This window comes from Pleurodeles waltl, chromosome 7 (assembly GCF_031143425.1).
Source record: "Pleurodeles waltl isolate 20211129_DDA chromosome 7, aPleWal1.hap1.20221129, whole genome shotgun sequence".
NCBI classification, from domain to species: Eukaryota; Metazoa; Chordata; class Amphibia; order Caudata; family Salamandridae; genus Pleurodeles; species Pleurodeles waltl.
Window position 1 is genome coordinate 1,602,098 of NC_090446.1, and position 21,907 is coordinate 1,624,004.

Below are 21,907 nucleotides of genomic sequence, written 5' to 3' on the forward strand. Positions count from 1 at the left end.
AGTGACCTAAAACAATACTATCCATACACTGCTTCACTCCTCAGTGGCCTGTAACAATACTAGCCACATACTGCTTCACTCCTCAGTGACCCATAACAATACTAGCCACACACTGCTTCACTCCTCAGTGACCTATAACAATATTACCCATAAACTGTGTCACCCCTCCGTGACCTATAACAATACTGTCCAGAAACTGCTTCACTCTTTAGTGACCTATAACAATACTATCCACACACACCTTCACTCCCCAGAGACCTATACCAATACTATCCACACACTGCTTCACTCCTCAGTGACCTATAACAATACTATCCACACACTGCTTCACTACTCAGTGACCTATAACAATACTATCTACACTGCTTCACTCCTTAGTGACCTATAACAATACTATCCGCACTGCTTCACTCCTTAGTGACCAATAACACTACTAGTCACACAGAGCTTCACTACTCAGTGACCTATAACCATACTATCCACACACTGCTTTAGTCCTTAGTGACCCATAACACTACTAGTCACACAGTGCTTCACTACTCAGTGACCTATAACAATACTATCCACACACTGCTTTACTACTCAGTGACCTATAACAATAATGTACACACACTGCTTCACTCCTCTGTGACCTATAACAATACTATTGGCACACAGCTTCACTCCTGAGTGACCTATAACAATACTGTTCACATACTACTTCACTCAATGACCTATAACAATACTATCCACACACTGCTTCACTCCTTAATGACCTATAACAATATTGTACACACACAGCTTCACTCCTCAGTGACCTATAACAATACTATCCACACCCTGCGTCACTACTCAGTGACCTATAACAATACTGTCCATACACTGCTTCACTACTCAGTGACCTATAACAATACTATCCACACTGCTTCACTCCTTAGTGACCTATAATAATACTATGCACACAGTGCTTCACTACTCAGTGACCTATAACAATACTATCCGTACACTGCTACACTCCTCAGTGACCTATAACAATAATGTGCACACACAGCTTCAATCCTCAGTGACCACTAACAATACTATTTGCACACTGCTTCACTCCTAAGTGACCTATAATAATACTAGCCACACACTGCTTCACTCCTCAGTGACCTATAACAATACTATCCAGACACTGCTTCACTCCTTAGTGACCTAGAACAATACTATCCACACAGTGCTTCACTCCTCGGTGACCTATAACATCACTATCCACACATGGCTTCACTCCTTAGGGACCTATAACAATACTAGCCACACACTGCTTCACTCCTCAGTGACCTATAACAATACTATCCAGACACTGCTTCACTCCTCAGTGACCTATAACAATAATGTACACATACAGCTTCACTCCTCAGTGACCTATAACAATACTAGCCACACACTGCATCACTTCTCCGTGACCTATAACAATACTATCCGCACATGGCTTTACTTCTTAGTGACCTATAACAATACTATCCGTACACTGCTTCACTCCTCAGTGACCTAGAACAATAATGTACACACAGTGCTTCACTCCTCGGTGACCACTAACAATACAGTCCACATACTACTTCACTCAGTGACCTATAACAATACTGTCCACACAATGCATCACTCCTTAGTGACCTATAACAATACTACCCAGACACTGCGTGACTACTCCATGACCTATAACAATACTATCCACAAACGGCTTCACTCCTCAGTGACCTATAAGAATACTATCCACACACGGCCTCACTCCTTAGTGACCTATAACAATAATGTACACACACTGCTTCACTACTCAGTGAGCTATAACAACATTATCAAGATTCTGCTTCACTCAGTGACCTAGAACAATACTATCCGGACACTGCTTCACTCCCTAGTGACCTATAACAATACTATCCGCACACGGTTTCACTCAGTGACTTATAACAATACTATCCACACACTGCTTCACTACATAGTGACCTATAGCAATATTACCCAAACACTGCATCCCCCCTTAGTGACTTATAACAATACTATCCGCACACTGCTTCACTCAGTGACCTATAACAATACTATCCGCACACTGCTTCACTCAGTGACCTATAACAATACTATCAGGGCGTCACTCTCACGGCACTGCCGTCAGGGCGTCACTCTCACCGCACCGCCGTCAGGGCTGCACTCTCACCGCACCGCTGTCAGGGCATTATTTCCATGGCAGCCCCATCATGGCCTTACAGAAAGACACAACCTCCACCATGTTCCCCACTGCGCCCCCCCACAAGCACTCACCCAGGCACTCTCCGCCGCTTTCGTTCTCCTCGAAGCCGGCCAGGCACTGGCACTGCCCCACAGGCACCAGCCACTCGCCATCAGCACTGCAGTGCATCTTGGGTGGGCCCCCACCATCCTCCTGGGCGTTGTCCAGACAGTGGCCCACCACCTCAGCCAGGCTGTCCGCGCCGGCCAGGGTCTCTGGGAAGAGTGCCAGGCGGCTGCGGGTCTCCGGGCACACCTTGTAGAAGACCCGGACGCCCACCAGGGCTACGCAGGCCCCAAAGTTCTGGAAGGCAAGGTAGAAGCCCCTCCGCGAGAGCCGGCTGATGGTGCTGACCTCCAGGTTGAGCTGCAGGGAGCCCTCCACGATGTCCTTGTTGCCAAAGCTCTGGTCTGCAGCGATGGTGTTGACCTTGGTGAAGAGCGGTCGCCGGAAGAGGATGCCCTGGTCCTGGTCCGACTCCATGTAATACAGGTTGAAGGTTTCCTTGCAGGTGACTGCCTGGTCCGCGAAGCTCTTGCAGTCTCGCACTGTGAACTTCTGCTCAACAAAGATGCGGGCCGCCTCGTCCCGGTAGATCCAGTTGCTTCGGAGCCAGTGGTCGGTGTCACCGGCCAGGACGCTGCAGTCCTGGTACATGTAGATGGGCGTCCCGTTGAGGATCTGTTGGATCTGACTCCACTGGTCATGGAGAAGAGAACAAGAGGTCAGTGCATGGGCCCCGGATCTCCCCCTACTTACCACCTTCCTGGGTCCCGCCCTCTTACCACCTCCCAGGACCCCCCACCTACCACCGCCCCAGGTCCTGGCGCTCTCACCACCTCCCAGGACCCCCGTCTACCACAACCCCAAGTCCCGGCCCTCTTACCACCTCCCAGGACCCCCCGCCTACCACCGCCCCAGGTCCTGGCCCTCTTGCCACCTCCCAGGACCCCCCACCTACCACCGCCCCAGGACCCTGCCCTCTTACCTCCTCCCAGGACCTCCTGCCTACCACCGTCCCATGTCCCGGCCCTCTTACCACCTCCCAGGACCCCCTCTGCCTACCACCGCCCCAGGTCCCGGCCCTCTTACCACCTCCCAGGACCTCCTGCCTACCACCGCCCCAGGTACCAGCCCTCTTACCACCTCCCAGGACCCCCTTCTTACCACCGCCCCAGGTCCCGGCCATCTTACCACCTCCAAGGAACCCCCGCCTACCACCGCCCAGGTCCTGCCCTCTTACCAACTCTCAGGACCCCCCGCCTACCACCGCTCCAGGTCCCAGCCCTCTTACCCCCTCCCCAGGACCCCCCGCCTACCACCGCTCCAGGTCCCAGCCCTCTTACCCCCTCCGCAGGACCCCCCGCCTACCACAACCCCAGGTCCCGGCCCTCTTACCACCTCCCAGGACCCCCCGCCTACCACCGCTCCAGGTCCTGGTCCTCTTACCACCTCCCAGGACCCCCCGCCTACCACCGCCTCAGGTCCCGGCCCTCTTACAACCTCCCAGGACCCCCCTGCCTACCACCGCCCAGGTCCCGGCCCTCTTACCACCTCCCAGGACCCCCTCTGCCTACCACCGCCCCAGGTCCCGGCCCTCTTACCACCTCCCAGGACCTCCTGCCTTCCACCGCCCCAGGTACCATCCCTCTTACCACCTCCCAGGACCCCCTTCTTACCACCGCCCCAGGTCCTGGCCCTCTTACCACCTCCAAGGAACCCCCGCCTACCACCACCCAGGTCCTGCCCTCTTACCAACTCTCAGGACCCCCGCCTACCACCGCTCCAGGTCCCAGCCCTCTTACCCCCTCCCCAGGACCCCCCCGCCTACCACCGCCCCAGGTTCCTGCCCTCTTACCACCTCCCAGGACCCGCTTCTTACCACCACCCCAGGTCCCGGTGCTCTTACCACCTCCCAGGACCCCCCACCTACCACCGCCCCAGGACCCTGCCCTCTTACCTCCTCCCAGGACCTCCTGCCTACCACCGTCCCATGTCCCGGCCCTCTTACCACCTCCCAGGACCCCCTTCTTACCACTACCCCAGGTCCCGCCCCTCTTACCACCTCCCCAGGCCTCCCCCTCCTACCACCGCCCCAGGTCCCGGCCCTCTTTCCACCTCCCAGGACCCCCTTCTTACCACCACCCCAGGTCCCGGCCCTCTTACCACCTCCCAGGACCCCCGGCCTACCACCTCCCAAGGTCCCTGCCCTCTTACCTCCTCCCAGGACCTCCTGCCTACCACCGCCCCAAGTCCCGGTCCTCTTACCACCTCCCAGGACCCCCTCTGATAACCACCACCCCAGGCTTCCCCCTTCTTACCACCTTCCCGGGTCCCCCCTCCTACCACCTTTCTGGGCCTCCCTTTTCTTACCACCTCCCTGGGCCCCACCTTACCACCTCCCCACCTCTTACTCCCGCTTCCCAGCAGATACTCACCCCATTCTCTGGAGGGTCCGGCAGCCATCCGAGCCCGCCCTGGGCTGTGGTCGTGTCCAAGAGGTTCACTGGAAGGAAACACACACACTTAGAGCAGTGACACAAAGACAGCCTCTTCAGTAGCATTCAGCACAGCAGGAGGGAGGACAGGAGCCCCTCTCAGTCTAGGCCTCCAGAAATCTACTCGCCCACTCCCTCTCAGTCTAGGCCTCCAGAAATCTACTCGCCCACTCCCTCTCAGTCTAGGCCTCCAGAAATCTACTCGCCCACTCATTCATCAGTCTAGGCCTCCAGAAATCTACTCGCCCGCTCACTCATCAGTCTAGGCCTCCAGAAATCTACTCGCCCGCTCACTCATCAGTCTAGGCCTCCAGAAATCTACTCGCCCACTCCCTCTCAGTCTGGGCCTCCAGAAATCTACTCGCCCACTCCCTCTCAGTCTGGGCCTCCAGAAATCTACTCGCCCACTCACTCTCAGTCTAGGCTTCCAGAAATCTACTCGCCCACTCCCTCTCAGTCTGGGCCTCCAGAAATCTACGCGCCCACTCCCTCTGGCGACTCAGATTGTACCAGTGCCACCATCCTAGGGCCAAGCACAGGCGATGTCCTAAGTCCGAAAGGGAATCAGCCTTAAAGATGCTCTGAAGTCCTGTTCTTATCTGGTCACATGTGCTGTGAGTTCAAAAACACAGGTCAAATGCCAACTTAGGTTTCCTTACAATTTTTTGCCTATTTTATCCTGGAGGCTGATATTTAGTTTTCTTTCTCTGACTTCAAAGTTAGAGGATTTTGTTAAGTGAACTGTCTGACAACTCTGTGTGAAACGAAAGGGTATAGGACATCCATTTAATTAGCTTGTAAATGGACCGTACAAACATTTCAGAATCTACTTCAGTGGTCATGAAAGCACTGGTTTGTGATGCTGTGTGATGAAAAAACATAACAGAATGAAAGCAAATCAGAAAACTTTACTTGTTTCTGTGTAAATGGTAAATATTATTGTTGGATCTCGGTTTCCAGACATTAATGTTTATAGACAATATGCTTTTATCAGTAAAGCTGCATGTTAGTGGGAGTTTGTGACCACTTCAATGGATAATGTGCTGTCTGTAAATAACACTGACGTCCCTGAGCACCCCTCCTCGATGACAAGGCTGCCAGTGCCTAGAAAGCAGGTCAGGACTCATGTGTGCGCTATCTGGGGGCTAAATTCTTATCAGACATGGAGTAAACCTCCGGCAAGTCAAAGGAAAGAGTGTTTTGCACAGCAGACATGCTCAGCTCTCATGTGATACTGAAGACATCCGCAGCTCTGTGAACTATTTGTCTAGGATCACACAGTTTGAGACCAGTTTATGGGTCAACCACATGACGGTTAGGTCCTAGTTACATTTTGGGATTTTTCGTGGCCTGCTCACACAGAGTGAGGTGTTAGACTCTCTCGTGGCCCTGTACCGGTCCCGGCCCCACAGATGGAAGTTGCTGCCTCAACCCCTCCCTCCTCATAAGGCTGCAAGTGCAGGATGCCAACCACCTCGGAGGGCTTTCTTCTGGGCTCTCTCTAAGTTGCCTTTGCCTATCCAGAGATCTGGACTCCAGCCGAGATACAAAAACCAACCAGATGTGGAGTGCAGCGCCGGGCACAGCCCTCCAGATGTGCAGTGCAACGCCGGGCACAGCCCTCCAGATGTGCAGTGCAGCGCCGGGCACAGCCCTCCAGATGTGTAGTGCAGCGCCGGGCACAGCCCTCCAGATGTGAAGAACATCCCTGGATACAACTCTACATATGAAGAGCTCAGCACCCCACACAGACTTTCAGAGTTGGAGCACAGCACTGGGGGCAACCCTCCAGATGTGCAGTGCAGCTCTGGGCACAACCCTCCAGATGTGCAGTGCAGCTCTGGGCACAACCCTCCAGATGTGCAGTGCAGCTCTGGGGGCAACCCTCCAGATGTGGAGCACAGCACTGGGGGCAACCCTCCAGATGTGCAGTGCAGCGCTGGGCACAACCCTCCAGATGTGCAGTGCAGCTCTGGGCACAACCCTCCAGATGTGCAGTGCAGCTCTGGGCACAACCCTCCAGGAGTGGAGTGATGTGCTGGACACAGACCTCCAGATGTGGGTTGCAGGGCTGCACACAACCTTCCAGATGTGGAGCGCAGCACAGCACACAACCCTCCAGATGTGGATGGCAGCACTGGGCACATCACTCCAGATGTTAAGTACAGTGCCAGTCACAGACCTCCAGATGTGGACCACAGCACCCTACACAGGAGTGCCTGACATCACTCCAGATGTTCGGTACACTGCCAGGCACGGCTCTCCAGAATTGGAGTGCAGCAAAAGACCACAGTCCAGCGGTGGAGCGCAGTGCTGGACACCAGTCCAGATGTGGATGGCAGCACTGGGCACATCACTCCAGATGTTAAGTACAGTGACAGGCACAGCCCTCCAGATGTGGATGGCAGCACTGGGCACATCACTCCAGATGTTAAGTACAGTGCCAGGCACAGCCCTCCAGATGTGAAGCGTAGCACTGGGCACAATCATTCAGTTCTAGGCTGGCAACTGGTGACTGCAGAAAGTAAACACATGAAGCAAGAAACAGAGTTAAGCGTGTTAATGATTAGACCATGAATAACATTCATGGCTTGACCGGGTCTGACAAGGCACCCAAAGAGGCAAACATGTGGAGGTACTGGGACAGGGAACCAGGGGCAGACGGACACAGGGGGTCCCTGAACAAGAAGATATGTGTACTGGGGGAGGAAGAGAGCCAGGGACACGGGTACTGGGACAGGCAGAGAACCAGGGACACAAGTACTGGGACAGGAAGAGAACCAGGGACACAAGTACTGGGACAGGAAGAGAACCAGGGACACGGGTACTGGGAGAGGAAGAGAGACAGACACGGGTACTGGGACAGGCAGAGAGCCAGGGACACGGGTACTGGGACAGGCAGAGAGCCAGGGACACGGGTACTGGGAGAGGAAGAGAGACAGAGACACGGGTACTGGGACAGGCAGAGAGCCAGGGACACGGGTACTGGGACAGGCAGAGAGCCAGGGACACGGGTACTGGGACAGGCAGAGAGCCAGATGCACGGGTACTGGGACAGGCAGAGAGCCTAGGACACGGGTACTGGGACAGGCAGAGAGCCAAGGACAGGAAGAGAGCCAGAGACACGGGTACTGGGACAGGAAGAGAGCCAGGGACACGGGTACTGGGACAGGAAGAGAGCCAGGGACACGGGTACTGGGACAGAAAGAGAGCCAGGGACACGGGTACTGGGACAGAAAGAGAGCCAGGGACACGGGTACTGGGACAGAAAGAGAGCCAGGGACACGGGTACTGGGACAGAAAGAGAGCCAGGGACACGGGTACTGGGACAGAAAGAGAGCCAGGGACACGGGTACTGGAACAGGAGGAGAGCCAGGGACACGGGTACTGGAACAGGAGGAGAGCCAGGGACACGGGTACTGGGACAGGCGGAGAGCCAGGGACACCGGTACTGGGACAGGCGGAGAGCCAGGGACACCGGTACTGGGACAGGCGGAGAGCCAGGGACACCGGTACTGGGACAGGCGGAGAGCCAGGGACACGGGTACTGGGAGAGGAAGAGAGACAGAGACACGGGTACTGGGACAGGCGGAGAGCCAGGGACACCGGTACTGGGACAGGAAGAGAGCCAAGGACACCGGTACTGGGACAGGAAGAGAGCCAAGGACACGGGTAGTGGGACAGGCAGAGAGCCAGGGACACGGGTAGTGGGACAGGCAGAGAGCCAGGGACACGGGTACTGGGAGAGGAAGAGAGACAGAGACACGGGTACTGGGACAGGCAGAGAGCCAGGGACACGGGTACTGGGACAGGCAGAGAGCCAGGGACACGGGTACTGGGACAGGCAGAGAGCCAGGGACACGGGTACTGGGACAGGCAGAGAGCCAGGGACACGGGTACTGGGACAGGAAGAGAGCCAGGGACACGGGTACTGGGACAGGAAGAGAGCCAGGGACACGGGTACTGGGACAGGAAGAGAGCCAGGGACACGGGTACTGGGACAGGAAGAGAGCCAGGGACACTGGTACTGGGACAGGAAGAGAGCCAGGGACACGGGTACTGGGACAGGAAGAGAGCTAGGGACACGGGTACTGGGACAGGAAGAGAGCCAGGGACACGGGTACTGGGGCAGGAATAGAGTCAGGGACACTGGTACTGGGACAGGAAGAGAGACACGGGTACTGGGACAGGAAGAGAGCCAGAGACACAGGTACTGGGACAGGAAGAGAGCCAAAGACACAGGTACTGGGACAGGAAGAGAGCCAGAGACACAGGTACTGGGACAGGAAGAGAGCCAGAGACACAGGTACTGGGACAGGAAGAGAGCCAGAGACACGGGTACTGGGACAGGAAGAGAGCACGAGACACGGGTACTGGGACAGGAAGAGAGCCCGAGACACGGGTACTGGGACAGGAAGAGAGCCCGAGACACGGGTACTGGGACAGGAAGAGAGCCAGGGACACGGGTACTGGGGAAGGCTGAGATCCAGGGACACGGGTACTGGGGAAGGCTGAGATCCAGGGACACGGGTACTGGGACAGGCAGAGAGTCAGGGACACGGGTACAGGGACAGGCAGAGAGCCAGGGACACGGATCCAGGGGCAGGAAGAGAGCCAGGGACACGGGTACTGGGACAGGAAGAGAGCCAGAGACACGGGTACTGGGACAGGAAGAGAGCCAGAGACACGGGTACTGGGACAGGAAGAGAGCCAGGGACACGGGTACTGGGACAGGAAGAGAGCCAGATGCACGGGTACTGGGGCAGGCAGAGAGCCAGGGACACGGGTACTGGGGCAGGCAGAGAGCCAGGGACACGGGTACTGGGGCAGGCAGAGAGCCAGGGACACGGGTACTGGGGCAGGCAGAGAGCCAGGGACACGGGTACTGGGGCAGGCAGAGAGCCAGGGACACGGGTACTGGGGCAGGCAGAGAGCCAGGGACACGGGTACTGGGGCAGGCAGAGAGCCAGGGACACGGGTACTGGGGCAGGCAGAGAGCCAGGGACAAGGGTACTGGGGCAGGCAGAGAGCCAGGGACACGGGTACTGGGGCAGGCAGAGAGCCAGGGACACGGGTACTGGGACAGGGACACGGGTACTGGCACAGGAAGAGAGCCAGGGACACGGGTACTGGGACAGGCAGAGAGCCAGGGACACGGGTACTGGGACAGGAAGAGAGCCAGGGACACGGGTACTGGGACAGGAAGAGAGCCAGGGACACGGGTACTGGGACAGGAAGAGAGTCAGGGACACGGGTACTGGGACAGGAAGAGAGTCAGGGACACGGGTACTGGGACAGGAAGAGAGTCAGGGACACGGGTACTGGGACAGGAAGAGAGTCAGGGACACGGGTACTGGGGCAGGCAGAGAGCCAGGGACCAGGGTACTGGGACAGGAAGAGAGCCAGGGACACGGGTACTGGGACAGGAAGAGAGTCAGGGACACGGGTACTGGGACAGGAAGAGAGCCAGGGACACGGGTACTGGGGCAGGCAGAGAGCCAGGGACCAGGGTACTGGGACAGGAAGAGAGCAGGGACACGGGTACTGGGACAGGAAGAGAGCCAGGGACACGGGTACTGGGACAGGAAGAGAGCCAGGGACACGGGTACTGGGACAGGAAGAGAGCCAGGGACACGGGTACAGGGGCAGGAAGAGAGCCAGGGACACGGGTACAGGGGCAGGAAGAGAGCCAGGGGCACGGGTACTGGGGCAGGCAGAGATCCAGGGGCACGGGTACTGGGGCAGGCAGAGAGCCAGGGGCACGGGTACTGGGGCAGGCAGAGAGCCAGGGGCACGGGTACTGGGGCAGGCAGAGAGCCAGGGGCACGGGTACTGGGGCAAGAAGAGAGCCAGGGGCACGGGTACTGGGGCAGGAAGAGAGCCAGGGGCACGGGTACTGGGGCAGGAAGAGAGCCAGGGGCACGGGTACTGGGGCAGGAAGAGAGCCCGAGACACGGGTACTGGGACAGGCAGAGAGCCAGGGACCAGGGTACTGGGACAGGAAGAGAGCCAGGGACACGGGTACTGGGACAGGCAGAGAGCCAGGGACACGGGTACTGGGGCAGGAAGAGAGCCAGGGGCACGGGTACTGGGGCAGGAAGAGAGCCAGGGGCACGGGTACTGGGGCAGGAAGAGAGCCAGGGACACGGATCCAGGGGCAGGAAGAGAGCCAGGGACACGGGTACTGGGACAGGAAGAGAGCCAGGGACACGGGTACAGGGGCAGGAAGAGAGCCAGGGACACGGGTACAGGGGCAGGAAGAGAGCCAGGGACACGGGTACTGGGGCAGGCAGAGAGCCAGGGGCACGGGTACTGGGACAGGAAGAGAGCCAGGGACACGGGTACAGGGGCAGGAAGAGAGCCAGGGACACGGGTACAGGGGCAGGAAGAGAGCCAGGGACACGGGTACTGGGGCAGGCAGAGAGCCAGGGGCACGGGTACTGGGGCAGGCAGAGATCCAGGGGCACGGGTACTGGGGCAGGCAGAGAGCCAGGGGCACGGGTACTGGGGCAGGCAGAGAGCCAGGGGCACGGGTACTGGGGCAGGCAGAGAGCCAGGGGCACGGGTACTGGGGCAGGAAGAGAGCCAGGGGCACGGGTACTGGGGCAGGAAGAGAGCCAGGGGCACGGGTACTGGGGCAGGAAGAGAGCCAGGGGCACGGGTACTGGGGCAGGAAGAGAGCCAGGGGCACGGGTACTGGGGCAGGAAGAGAGCCAGGGGCACGGGTACTGGGGCAGGAAGAGAGCCCGAGACACGGGTACTGGGACAGGCAGAGAGCCAGGGACCAGGGTACTGGGACAGGAAGAGAGCCAGGGACACGGGTACTGGGACAGGCAGAGAGCCAGGGACACGGGTACTGGGACAGGAAGAGAGCCAGGGACACGGGTACTGGGACAGGAAGAGAGTCAGGGACACGGGTACTGGGGCAGGAAGAGAGCCAGGGGCACGGGTACTGGGGCAGGAAGAGAGCCAGGGGCACGGGTACTGGGGCAGGAAGAGAGCCCGAGACACGAGTACTGGGACAGGCAGAGAGCCAGGGACACGGGTACTGGGACAGGAAGAGAGCCAGGGACACGGGTACTGGGACAGGAAGAGAGTCAGGGACACGGGTACTGGGGCAGGAAGAGAGCCAGGGGCACGGGTACTGGGGCAGGAAGAGAGCCAGGGACACGGGTACTGGGACAGGCAGAGAGTCAGGGACACGGGTACTGGGACAGGAAGAGAGTCAGGGGCACGGGTACTGGGGCAGGAAGAGAGCCAGGGACACGGGTACTGGGACAGGAAGAGAGCCAGGGACACGGGTACTGGGGCAGGCAGAGAGCCAGGGACCAGGGTACTGGGACAGGAAGAGAGCCAGGGACACGGGTACTGGGACAGGAAGAGAGTCAGGGACACGGGTACTGGGACAGGAAGAGAGTCAGGGACACGGGTACTGGGGCAGGAAGAGAGTCAGGGACACGGGTACTGGGGCAGGCAGAGAGCCAGGGACCAGGGTACTGGGACAGGAAGAGAGCCAGGGACACGGGTACTGGGACAGGAAGAGAGTCAGGGACACGGGTACTGGGACAGGAAGAGAGCCAGGGACACGGGTACTGGGGCAGGCAGAGAGCCAGGGACCAGGGTACTGGGACAGGAAGAGAGCAGGGACACGGGTACTGGGACAGGAAGAGAGCCAGGGACACGGGTACTGGGACAGGAAGAGAGCCAGGGACACGGGTACTGGGACAGGAAGAGAGCCAGGGACACGGGTACAGGGACAGGAAGAGAGCCAGGGACACGGGTACAGGGGCAGGAAGAGAGCCAGGGACACGGGTACTGGGGCAGGCAGAGAGCCAGGGGCACGGGTACTGGGGCAGGCAGAGATCCAGGGGCACGGGTACTGGGGCAGGCAGAGAGCCAGGGGCACGGGTACTGGGGCAGGCAGAGAGCCAGGGGCACGGGTACTGGGGCAAGAAGAGAGCCAGGGGCACGGGTACTGGGGCAGGAAGAGAGCCAGGGGCACGGGTACTGGGGCAGGAAGAGAGCCAGGGGCACGGGTACTGGGGCAGGAAGAGAGCCCGAGACACGGGTACTGGGACAGGCAGAGAGCCAGGGACCAGGGTACTGGGACAGGAAGAGAGCCAGGGACACGGGTACTGGGACAGGCAGAGAGCCAGGGACACGGGTACTGGGGCAGGAAGAGAGCCAGGGGCACGGGTACTGGGGCAGGAAGAGAGCCAGGGGCACGGGTACTGGGACAGGCAGAGAGCCAGGGACACGGATCCAGGGGCAGGAAGAGAGCCAGGGACACGGGTACTGGGACAGGAAGAGAGCCAGGGACACGGGTACAGGGGCAGGAAGAGAGCCAGGGACACGGGTACAGGGGCAGGAAGAGAGCCAGGGACACGGGTACTGGGGCAGGCAGAGAGCCAGGGGCACGGGTACTGGGACAGGAAGAGAGCCAGGGACACGGGTACAGGGGCAGGAAGAGAGCCAGGGACACGGGTACAGGGGCAGGAAGAGAGCCAGGGACACGGGTACTGGGGCAGGCAGAGAGCCAGGGGCACGGGTACTGGGGCAGGCAGAGAGCCAGGGGCACGGGTACTGGGGCAGGCAGAGAGCCAGGGGCACGGGTACTGGGGCAGGCAGAGAGCCAGGGGCACGGGTACTGGGGCAAGAAGAGAGCCAGGGGCACGGGTACTGGGGCAGGAAGAGAGCCAGGGGCACGGGTACTGGGGCAGGAAGAGAGCCAGGGGCACGGGTACTGGGGCAGGAAGAGAGCCAGGGGCACGGGTACTGGGGCAGGAAGAGAGCCCGAGACACGGGTACTGGGACAGGCAGAGAGCCAGGGACCAGGGTACTGGGACAGGAAGAGAGCCAGGGACACGGGTACTGGGACAGGCAGAGAGCCAGGGACACGGGTACTGGGACAGGAAGAGAGCCAGGGACACGGGTACTGGGACAGGAAGAGAGTCAGGGACACGGGTACTGGGGCAGGAAGAGAGCCAGGGGCACGGGTACTGGGGCAGGAAGAGAGCCAGGGGCACGGGTACTGGGGCAGGAAGAGAGCCCGAGACACGAGTACTGGGACAGGCAGAGAGCCAGGGACACGGGTACTGGGACAGGAAGAGAGCCAGGGACACGGGTACTGGGACAGGAAGAGAGTCAGGGACACGGGTACTGGGGCAGGAAGAGAGCCAGGGGCACGGGTACTGGGGCAGGAAGAGAGCCAGGGACACGGGTACTGGGACAGGCAGAGAGTCAGGGACACGGGTACTGGGACAGGAAGAGAGTCAGGGGCACGGGTACTGGGGCAGGAAGAGAGCCAGGGACACGGGTACTGGGACAGGAAGAGAGCCAGGGACACGGGTACTGGGACAGGCAGAGAGTCAGGGACACGGGTACTGGGACAGGAAGAGAGTCAGGGACACGGGTACTGGGGCAGGAAGAGAGCCAGGGACACGGGTACTGGGACAGGAAGAGAGCCAGGGACACGGGTACTGGGACAGGAAGAGAGCCAGGGACACGGGTACTGGGACAGGAAGAGAGTCAGGGACACGGGTACTGGGACAGGAAGAGAGTCAGGGACACGGGTACTGGGACAGGAAGAGAGCCAGGGACACGGGTACTGGGACAGGAAGAGAGCCAGGGACACGGGTACTGGGACAGGAAGAGAGTCAGGGACACGGGTACTGGGACAGGAAGAGAGCCAGGGACACGGGTACTGGGACAGGCAGAGAGTCAGGGACACGGGTACTGGGACAGGAAGAGAGCCAGGGACACGGGTACTGGGGCAGGCAGAGAGCCAGGGACCAGGGTACTGGGACAGGAAGAGAGCAGGGACACGGGTACTGGGACAGGAAGAGAGTCAGGGACACGGGTACTGGGGCAGGCAGAGAGCCAGGGACACGGGTACTGGGACAGGAAGAGAGTCAGGGACACGGGTACTGGGGCAGGCAGAGAGCCAGGGGCACGGGTACTGGGGCAGGCAGAGATCCAGGGGCACGGGTACTGGGGCAGGCAGAGAGCCAGGGGCACGGGTACTGGGACAGGAAGAGAGTCAGGGACACGGGTACTGGGACAGGAAGAGAGCCAGGGACCAGGGTACTGGGACAGGAAGAGAGTCAGGGACACGGGTACTGGGGCAGGCAGAGAGCCAGGGACCAGGGTACTGGGACAGGAAGAGAGTCAGGGACACGGGTACTGGGGCAGGCAGAGAGCCAGGGACACGGGTACTGGGGCAGGAAGAGAGCCAGGGACCAGGGTACTGGGACAGAAAGAGAGCCAGGGACACGGGTACTGGGACAGGAAGAGAGCCCGAGACACGGGTACTGGGACAGGAAGAGAGTCAGGGACACGGGTACTGGGGCAGGAAGAGAGCCAGGGACCAGGGTACTGGGACAGGCAGAGAGCCAGGGACACGGGTACTGGGACAGGAAGAGAGCCAGGGACACGGGTACTGGGGCAGGAAGAGAGCCAGGGACACGGGTACTGGGACAGGAAGAGAGCACGAGACACGGGTACTGGGACAGGAAGAGAGCCAGGGACACGGGTACTGGGACAGGCAGAGAGTCAAAGGCTTACACACTAAGCGAGGGAGGCAAACATTCTGGCGGTGGGACAGGGAGACACAGGACTGGACACCGAGAGAGCGAGACGGGGACACTGGCAGAGGGGTTTGAATGTGTGTGCAAAAGGGTTATTTTCTTGTGGGCTCTACTCCTCTTCCGCCATCGTGGTCTGGCCTTCGAGGGAGAGGGGTTAGCAGTCTAGTGGTTGGAATGTGGGGAGAAGCCCGGACGTGCCCCATCGGCCTTAAAAAGGCGCCGTAGCGCGTACGCCCCGCTAGTATGTCAAAGGTGCGCCAAAGGCAAGCTCGTCTGCGCCCGTCCGCTCTGGGGGCCTGGACCCCTGTCTCCCGGGTATCCCAGCTCCGGGACCCCTGCCTCCCAGCTCCGGGACCCCTGCCTCCCAGCTCCGGGACCCCTGCCTCCCAGGCGTCCCAGCTCCAGGACCCCTGCCTCCCAGCTCCAGGACCCCTGCCTCCCAGCTCCGGGACCCCTGCCTCCCAGCTCCGGGACCCCTGCCTCCCAGCTCCGGGACCCCTGCCTCCCAGGCGTCCCAGCTCCGGGACCCCTGCCTCCCAGCTCCGGGACCCCTGCCTCCCAGGCGTCCCAGCTCCGGGACCCCTGCCTCCCAGCTCCGGGACCCCTGCCTCCCAGCTCCGGGACCCCTGCCTCCCAGCTCCGGGACCCCTGCCTCCCAGCTCCAGGACCCCTGCCTCCCAGCTCCAGGACCCCTGCCTCCCAGCTCCAGGACCCCTGCCTCCCAGCTCCAGGACCCCTGCCTCCCAGGCGTCCCAGCTCCAGGACCTCTGCCTCCGGACCCCTGCCTCCGGACCCCTGCCTCCCAGCTCCGGGACCCCTGCCTCCCAGCTCCGGGACCCCTGCCTCCCAGCTCCGGGACCCCTGCCTCCCAGCTCCGGGACCCCTGCCTCCCAGCTCCGGGACCCCTGCCTCCCAGCTCCAGGACCCCTGCCTCCCGGACGTCCCAGCTCCAGGACCCCTGCCTCCGGACCCCTGCCTCCCAGCTCCAGGACCCCTGCCTCCCGGACGTCCCAGCTCCAGGACCCCTGCCTCCCAGGCCTCCCAGCTCCAGGACCCCTGCCTCCCAGGCCTCCCAGCTCCAGGACCCCTGCCTCCCAGCTCCGGGACCCCTGCCTCCCGGACGTCCCAGCTCCAGGACCCCTGCCTCCCAGCTCCAGGACCCCTGCCTCCCAGCTCCAGGACCCCTGCCTCCCGGACGTCCCAGCTCCAGGACCCCTGCCTCCCAGCTCCAGGACCCCTGCCTCCCAGCTCCGGGACCCCTGCCTCCCAGCTCCGGGACCCCTGCCTCCCAGGCGTCCCAGCTCCAGGACCCCTGCCTCCCAGCTCCGGGACCCCTGCCTCCCAGCTCCGGGACCCCTGCCTCCCAGCTCCGGGACCCCTGCCTCCCAGCTCCAGGACCCCTGCCTCCCAGCTCCAGGACCCCTGCCTCCCAGGCCTCCCAGCTCCAGGACCCCTGCCTCCCAGCTCCAGGACCCCTGCCTCCCAGCTCCAGGACCCCTGCCTCCCAGGCGTCCCAGCTCCAGGACCTCTGCCTCCGGACCCCTGCCTCCGGACCCCTGCCTCCCAGCTCCGGGACCCCTGCCTCCCAGCTCCGGGACCCCTGCCTCCCAGCTCCGGGACCCCTGCCTCCCAGCTCCGGGACCCCTGCCTCCCAGCTCCGGGACCCCTGCCTCCCAGCTCCGGGACCCCTGCCTCCCAGCTCCAGGACCCCTGCCTCCCGGACGTCCCAGCTCCAGGACCCCTGCCTCCGGACCCCTGCCTCCCAGCTCCAGGACCCCTGCCTCCCGGACGTCCCAGCTCCAGGACCCCTGCCTCCCAGGCCTCCCAGCTCCAGGACCCCTGCCTCCCAGGCCTCCCAGCTCCAGGACCCCTGCCTCCCAGCTCCGGGACCCCTGCCTCCCGGACGTCCCAGCTCCAGGACCCCTGCCTCCCAGCTCCAGGACCCCTGCCTCCCAGCTCCAGGACCCCTGCCTCCCGGACGTCCCAGCTCCAGGACCCCTGCCTCCCAGCTCCAGGACCCCTGCCTCCCAGCTCCGGGACCCCTGCCTCCCAGCTCCGGGACCCCTGCCTCCCAGGCGTCCCAGCTCCAGGACCCCTGCCTCCCAGCTCCGGGACCCCTGCCTCCCAGCTCCGGGACCCCTGCCTCCCAGCTCCGGGACCCCTGCCTCCCAGCTCCAGGACCCCTGCCTCCCAGCTCCAGGACCCCTGCCTCCCAGCTCCAGGACCCCTGCCTCCCAGCTCCAGGACCCCTGCCTCCCAGGCGTCCCAGCTCCAGGACCTCTGCCTCCGGACCCCTGCCTCCGGACCCCTGCCTCCCAGCTCCGGGACCCCTGCCTCCCAGCTCCGGGACCCCTGCCTCCCAGCTCCGGGACCCCTGCCTCCCAGCTCCGGGACCCCTGCCTCCCAGCTCCAGGACCCCTGCCTCCCGGACGTCCCAGCTCCAGGACCCCTGCCTCCGGACCCCTGCCTCCCAGCTCCAGGACCCCTGCCTCCCGGACGTCCCAGCTCCAGGACCCCTGCCTCCCAGGCCTCCCAGCTCCAGGACCCCTGCCTCCCAGGCCTCCCAGCTCCAGGACCCCTGCCTCCCAGCTCCGGGACCCCTGCCTCCCAGCTCCGGGACCCCTGCCTCCCAGCTCCAGGACCCCTGCCTCCCAGGCCTCCCAGCTCCAGGACCCCTGCCTCCCAGCTCCAGGACCCCTGCCTCCCAGGCGTCCCAGCTCCAGGACCTCTGCCTCCGGACCCCTGCCTCCGGACCCCTGCCTCCCAGCTCCGGGACCCCTGCCTCCCAGCTCCGGGACCCCTGCCTCCCAGCTCCGGGACCCCTGCCTCCCAGACGTCCCACAGGATTTCCTACTCTCCCTCTCAGTTGCTATCACTGAAACCTTCTTGCACAAGGTGGGTTTGCATTCTCTCATCCTGGGGGGCACGTCCGAGGTCCGCTGCAGACATTGCAATTCTGCCTTTCCGACGGAACGGGCCTGTGCCAACTCTTATCACGCCCTTAAAGCTAAGTCAATGTTGCAGCATTAACTGGCGGCCACTGGTCCGGCACTGCGCTGATATCTACCACCTACTTCTGGATTTTAATTTTCATGTGCAATTTGTTACCAAGACCTGGCTCACTCGATCCACATTTGCAGAATTCACCCTCCCCCGAGCATTCGGGATGCAAAGAAATAAAACCACATCGCCCCCAAACAAACAAGCACTTCATTTATATAATTGAGAGGACGTGCCCTCGTTGGGTGGAGATTTAACTCTTTGCAGTCTCGCCATCGTCTCTATACAAAGATTCACACGGGCACAGATTTCGCTATGAAGACGCTCAAGGCACAATCACGTTGCGAAAATTACAGCACGTATGGTTACTGGAGACATTACCTCGTGGTCCTTTACGCAGCGTGCTGTAGGATGTGCACAACACATCTACCCAATGAGGTAGAACTCACTAATTAGCCAGTAGAAAGTACTCCTGGGGTAGACATTTTGTGCCAAACTCTGGACCCTTCTGGATAACTAAGCGATGAGGATCTATTCTGCCCCCGATGCTCATTTCACAGAAATGAAACCTCGACGCCTGCACTTATAATTAGAAATATAGCAGGTGCCCCAGCTGAAGCTCCGCATCTGTAAAGGACAAACCCTCCCAACTTCCAGAACTCATCCAAGGCAAAGCAAGGGTGTTTTTTCTGCACACAGGAATAGATGCCTATGGAGGGTTGGTAACAGCAACCCCCAAGCCATGTATTGCCGATACCCTGTGTGGCATCAGCGGGCTGCCTGAAAGGCTGGCCCTGTGGCCATCCCCCACGACGCATGGCCAAAGGCCATGAGTGGCACAGGGTCGGACGCCTACAGAGAGATGGCTACAGAGCCTGCCCACAGGCTAGGCCCTGCGGCCAAACCTGCTGAGCACAGCTGAAGACCATGCGTTGTGTAGGGGTAGATGCATGTGGGGTGGTCCCAGGACCTGGCAACGGGCTAGGCCGTGTCCAATCCCCACCGCGCATGGCCAAAGGCCGTGCTTGGTGCGCGGTTGGAAGCCTACGAAGGGTTGGCCTCAGAACCTGGCCGCAAGCTCTGCAACCAACACCCCACTGTGTTAAAAAAAAACAACAAACATAGACATTCACAGAAAAAAACAAGGTTACACGGATGTTGGAGTTAGGAATCCGCATTTAAAAAAAACCTTAGAAATTCATTGAAAAAAAAACAAAGGTTACAGGGACGTTATAGGTGGGTTCTGAATTTACATACACAAACCACAGGAATTCAGCTGTTAAAGTTACAATTATTACTTCCCCCTAAGGTAACTAGAACTTGTGAAATATCCATGCACAGTTTTCAGGTCAATAATTGTACTGCAAATGTTGCAATGTTATTATCAATGATGTCGTAGATGGGGTAATTAGCAGTGCATGGCCATTACTAGAACAGCACCATTTCTGTGGCTTTATGTGTCTGAATTCTGATCCTGTGACATCCCTGCAACCTTTGAGTTTTTAGTGAATCTCTTGGTTTTTTTTAAATGCCAATTCCTGCAGGTCGGCCCTGTGGCCAACCCCTCTGTGCGTGCAAAGTTACTGTGTGTGAGGGCACCCTGGCACTAGCAAAGGTGCCCCACATTGTCCAGGCCCAAATTCCTGAACGTTGTGAGTGCGGGGACACCACTACACGCGTGCAATACATATATGTCAATATACATATATGTAGCCTCACAATGGTAACCCCAAATATGGCCATGTCAGGTGTCTACGATTGTGCAATTGAACCCCCAATCCAAATCTGGTATTGGGGGGCCAATTCCATGCACCCTGGGGGCTCCACCATGGAGCCCCAGTATGACAAACTAGCTCTCTGAGGTTTCCACTGCAGCCCCAGCTGCTGCCACCTCAGAGACAGGTTTCTGCCCTCCTGGGGATTGAGCAGCAGAATCCCAGGAAAGCAGAACAATGCATTTACTTTAGGAGAGGAAATAGGTGTCACAGGCATGGGACGCGTAGCCTCCCAGAGCCTCTGGAAATGCTTTGAAGGACACAAACAGTGCCCTCCTTACATAATCCTGTCTACACCTGTTCGGGGACCCAGAGTCCCTGCTGTGGCGCAAAACTGGACAAAGGAAAGGGGGTGACCACTCCCCTGTCCATCACCACCCCAGGGGTGGTGCCCAGAGCACCTCAAGAGTGTCCCTGGGTTTTGCCATCTTGGATTCCAAGGTGGTGGGGCACTCTGAGAGCATCTGGGTGGCCAGTGCCAGCAGGTGACGTCCGAGCCCACCCCTGATAGGTGCATACTTGGTTAGGTAACCAATCCCCCTCTCAGGGATATTTAGGGCCTCTCCTGTGGGTGTTTCCTCAGGTTCAGTTTGCAAGACTCCACCAGGACTCCTCTGCATTCTCTGCTTCAACTTCTGACCGTCAGATCAACCGCAGACTGCTCCAGGAACCGCTGTAACTGCAACAAAGTACCCAGGAAGGCTTCTGTGACCTGCAACTTCAGCTCCTGCCAGCAACTGCAACAGTTTCCAGGTTGTGCACACTCTGAGGACTCCCTGTCTTCATCCTGCACCAGGACCGAAGGAATCTCTCTTGGGGTGATGGAGTCTCTTCCCTGCGTCAGCAGGCACCTCTCTGCAGCTACGACCGGTACTCTGTGACTCCTCTTCTGTCTACGAGCGTGATCCCTGGAACACAGGTGGTGGACCAAAGTTATCCTGACTGTCCAAAGGTCCAGCTGCCCAAATTTGGTGGAGGTAAGGGCTTGCCTACCCGTGCCATACAGTCCCCCTGTGCATCGAGTCCTCTGCAGCTCCTTGGGCTTCTGTGCATTTCTCCCAAAAGTTCTTCGTGCACAGCCTGGCCCAGGTCCCCAGCACTCTATCCTGCGACGCTCAGCTCCCCGAGTTGTTCTCCGGCAGCGAGGGATCCTTCTGTGTAGTGCTGCAATGACAGCACTTTGCAACTCCTTTGTCCCCATGTCCTGGGACTCCTATGGGTGCTGCCTGGTCTTCTGTGGGCTCTCTGAAGTGCTGAGAGCCCCCGCTGTCTCCTCAGTCCGAGTTGAGACCCACAGGTCCCTCCTGGATCATGGCAGCTCCTCCTTGATGCAAAACGTGTTCTTGGGTGAACCAAGGCTTGTTGGCAGAATCCCACAACGCAAACAGCCTGCATCCAAACAATCGACGTGGGACATCTCCTGCACCAAGCAGGAACCCGCAGTTTCTTCTTTGGTGCATTTCTGTATGTTTCTTCCAACCGGCGACTCTTCTTTTGCACCCTCTTCTAGGTTGGCAGGGGCTCCTGTCCTTTCTGGACTCTTCCTCGACTTCTGGACTTGGTCTTCTCTCTTCACAGGTCTTCAGGTCCAGGAATCCATTGTTGGTTACTTGCAGTCTTGCTTGGTTCTTGCATAATCCTTCATCACAACTTGTAGTGTCCCCTAAGGAAACTTGCTGTGTTTTACTCCTGCTTTCCTGGGCTCTGGGGTGGGGTACTTTACTTACCTTTGGTGTTTTCTTACACTCCCAGTACCCCTCTGCACACTACACTTGTCTACGTGGGGAACCAACATTCACATTCCAC

The 21,907-nt window shown here is 59.8% G+C and overlaps 1 protein-coding gene across 1 annotated transcript in view; it reads right to left on the reverse strand.

The window, feature by feature from the left end:
• Positions 1-21,907, reverse strand: part of EPHA1 (EPH receptor A1) — a 161,720-nt gene that overhangs the window by 125,587 nt on the left and 14,226 nt on the right. Inside the window, exons 2-3 of the mRNA XM_069242658.1 lie at positions 4,681-4,748; positions 2,275-2,941 (exon numbers count right to left, since the gene is read on the reverse strand). Coding sequence (XP_069098759.1) covers positions 2,275-2,941; positions 4,681-4,748 — 735 coding nt within the window. The remainder of the gene's footprint in view (positions 1-2,274; positions 2,942-4,680; positions 4,749-21,907) is intronic.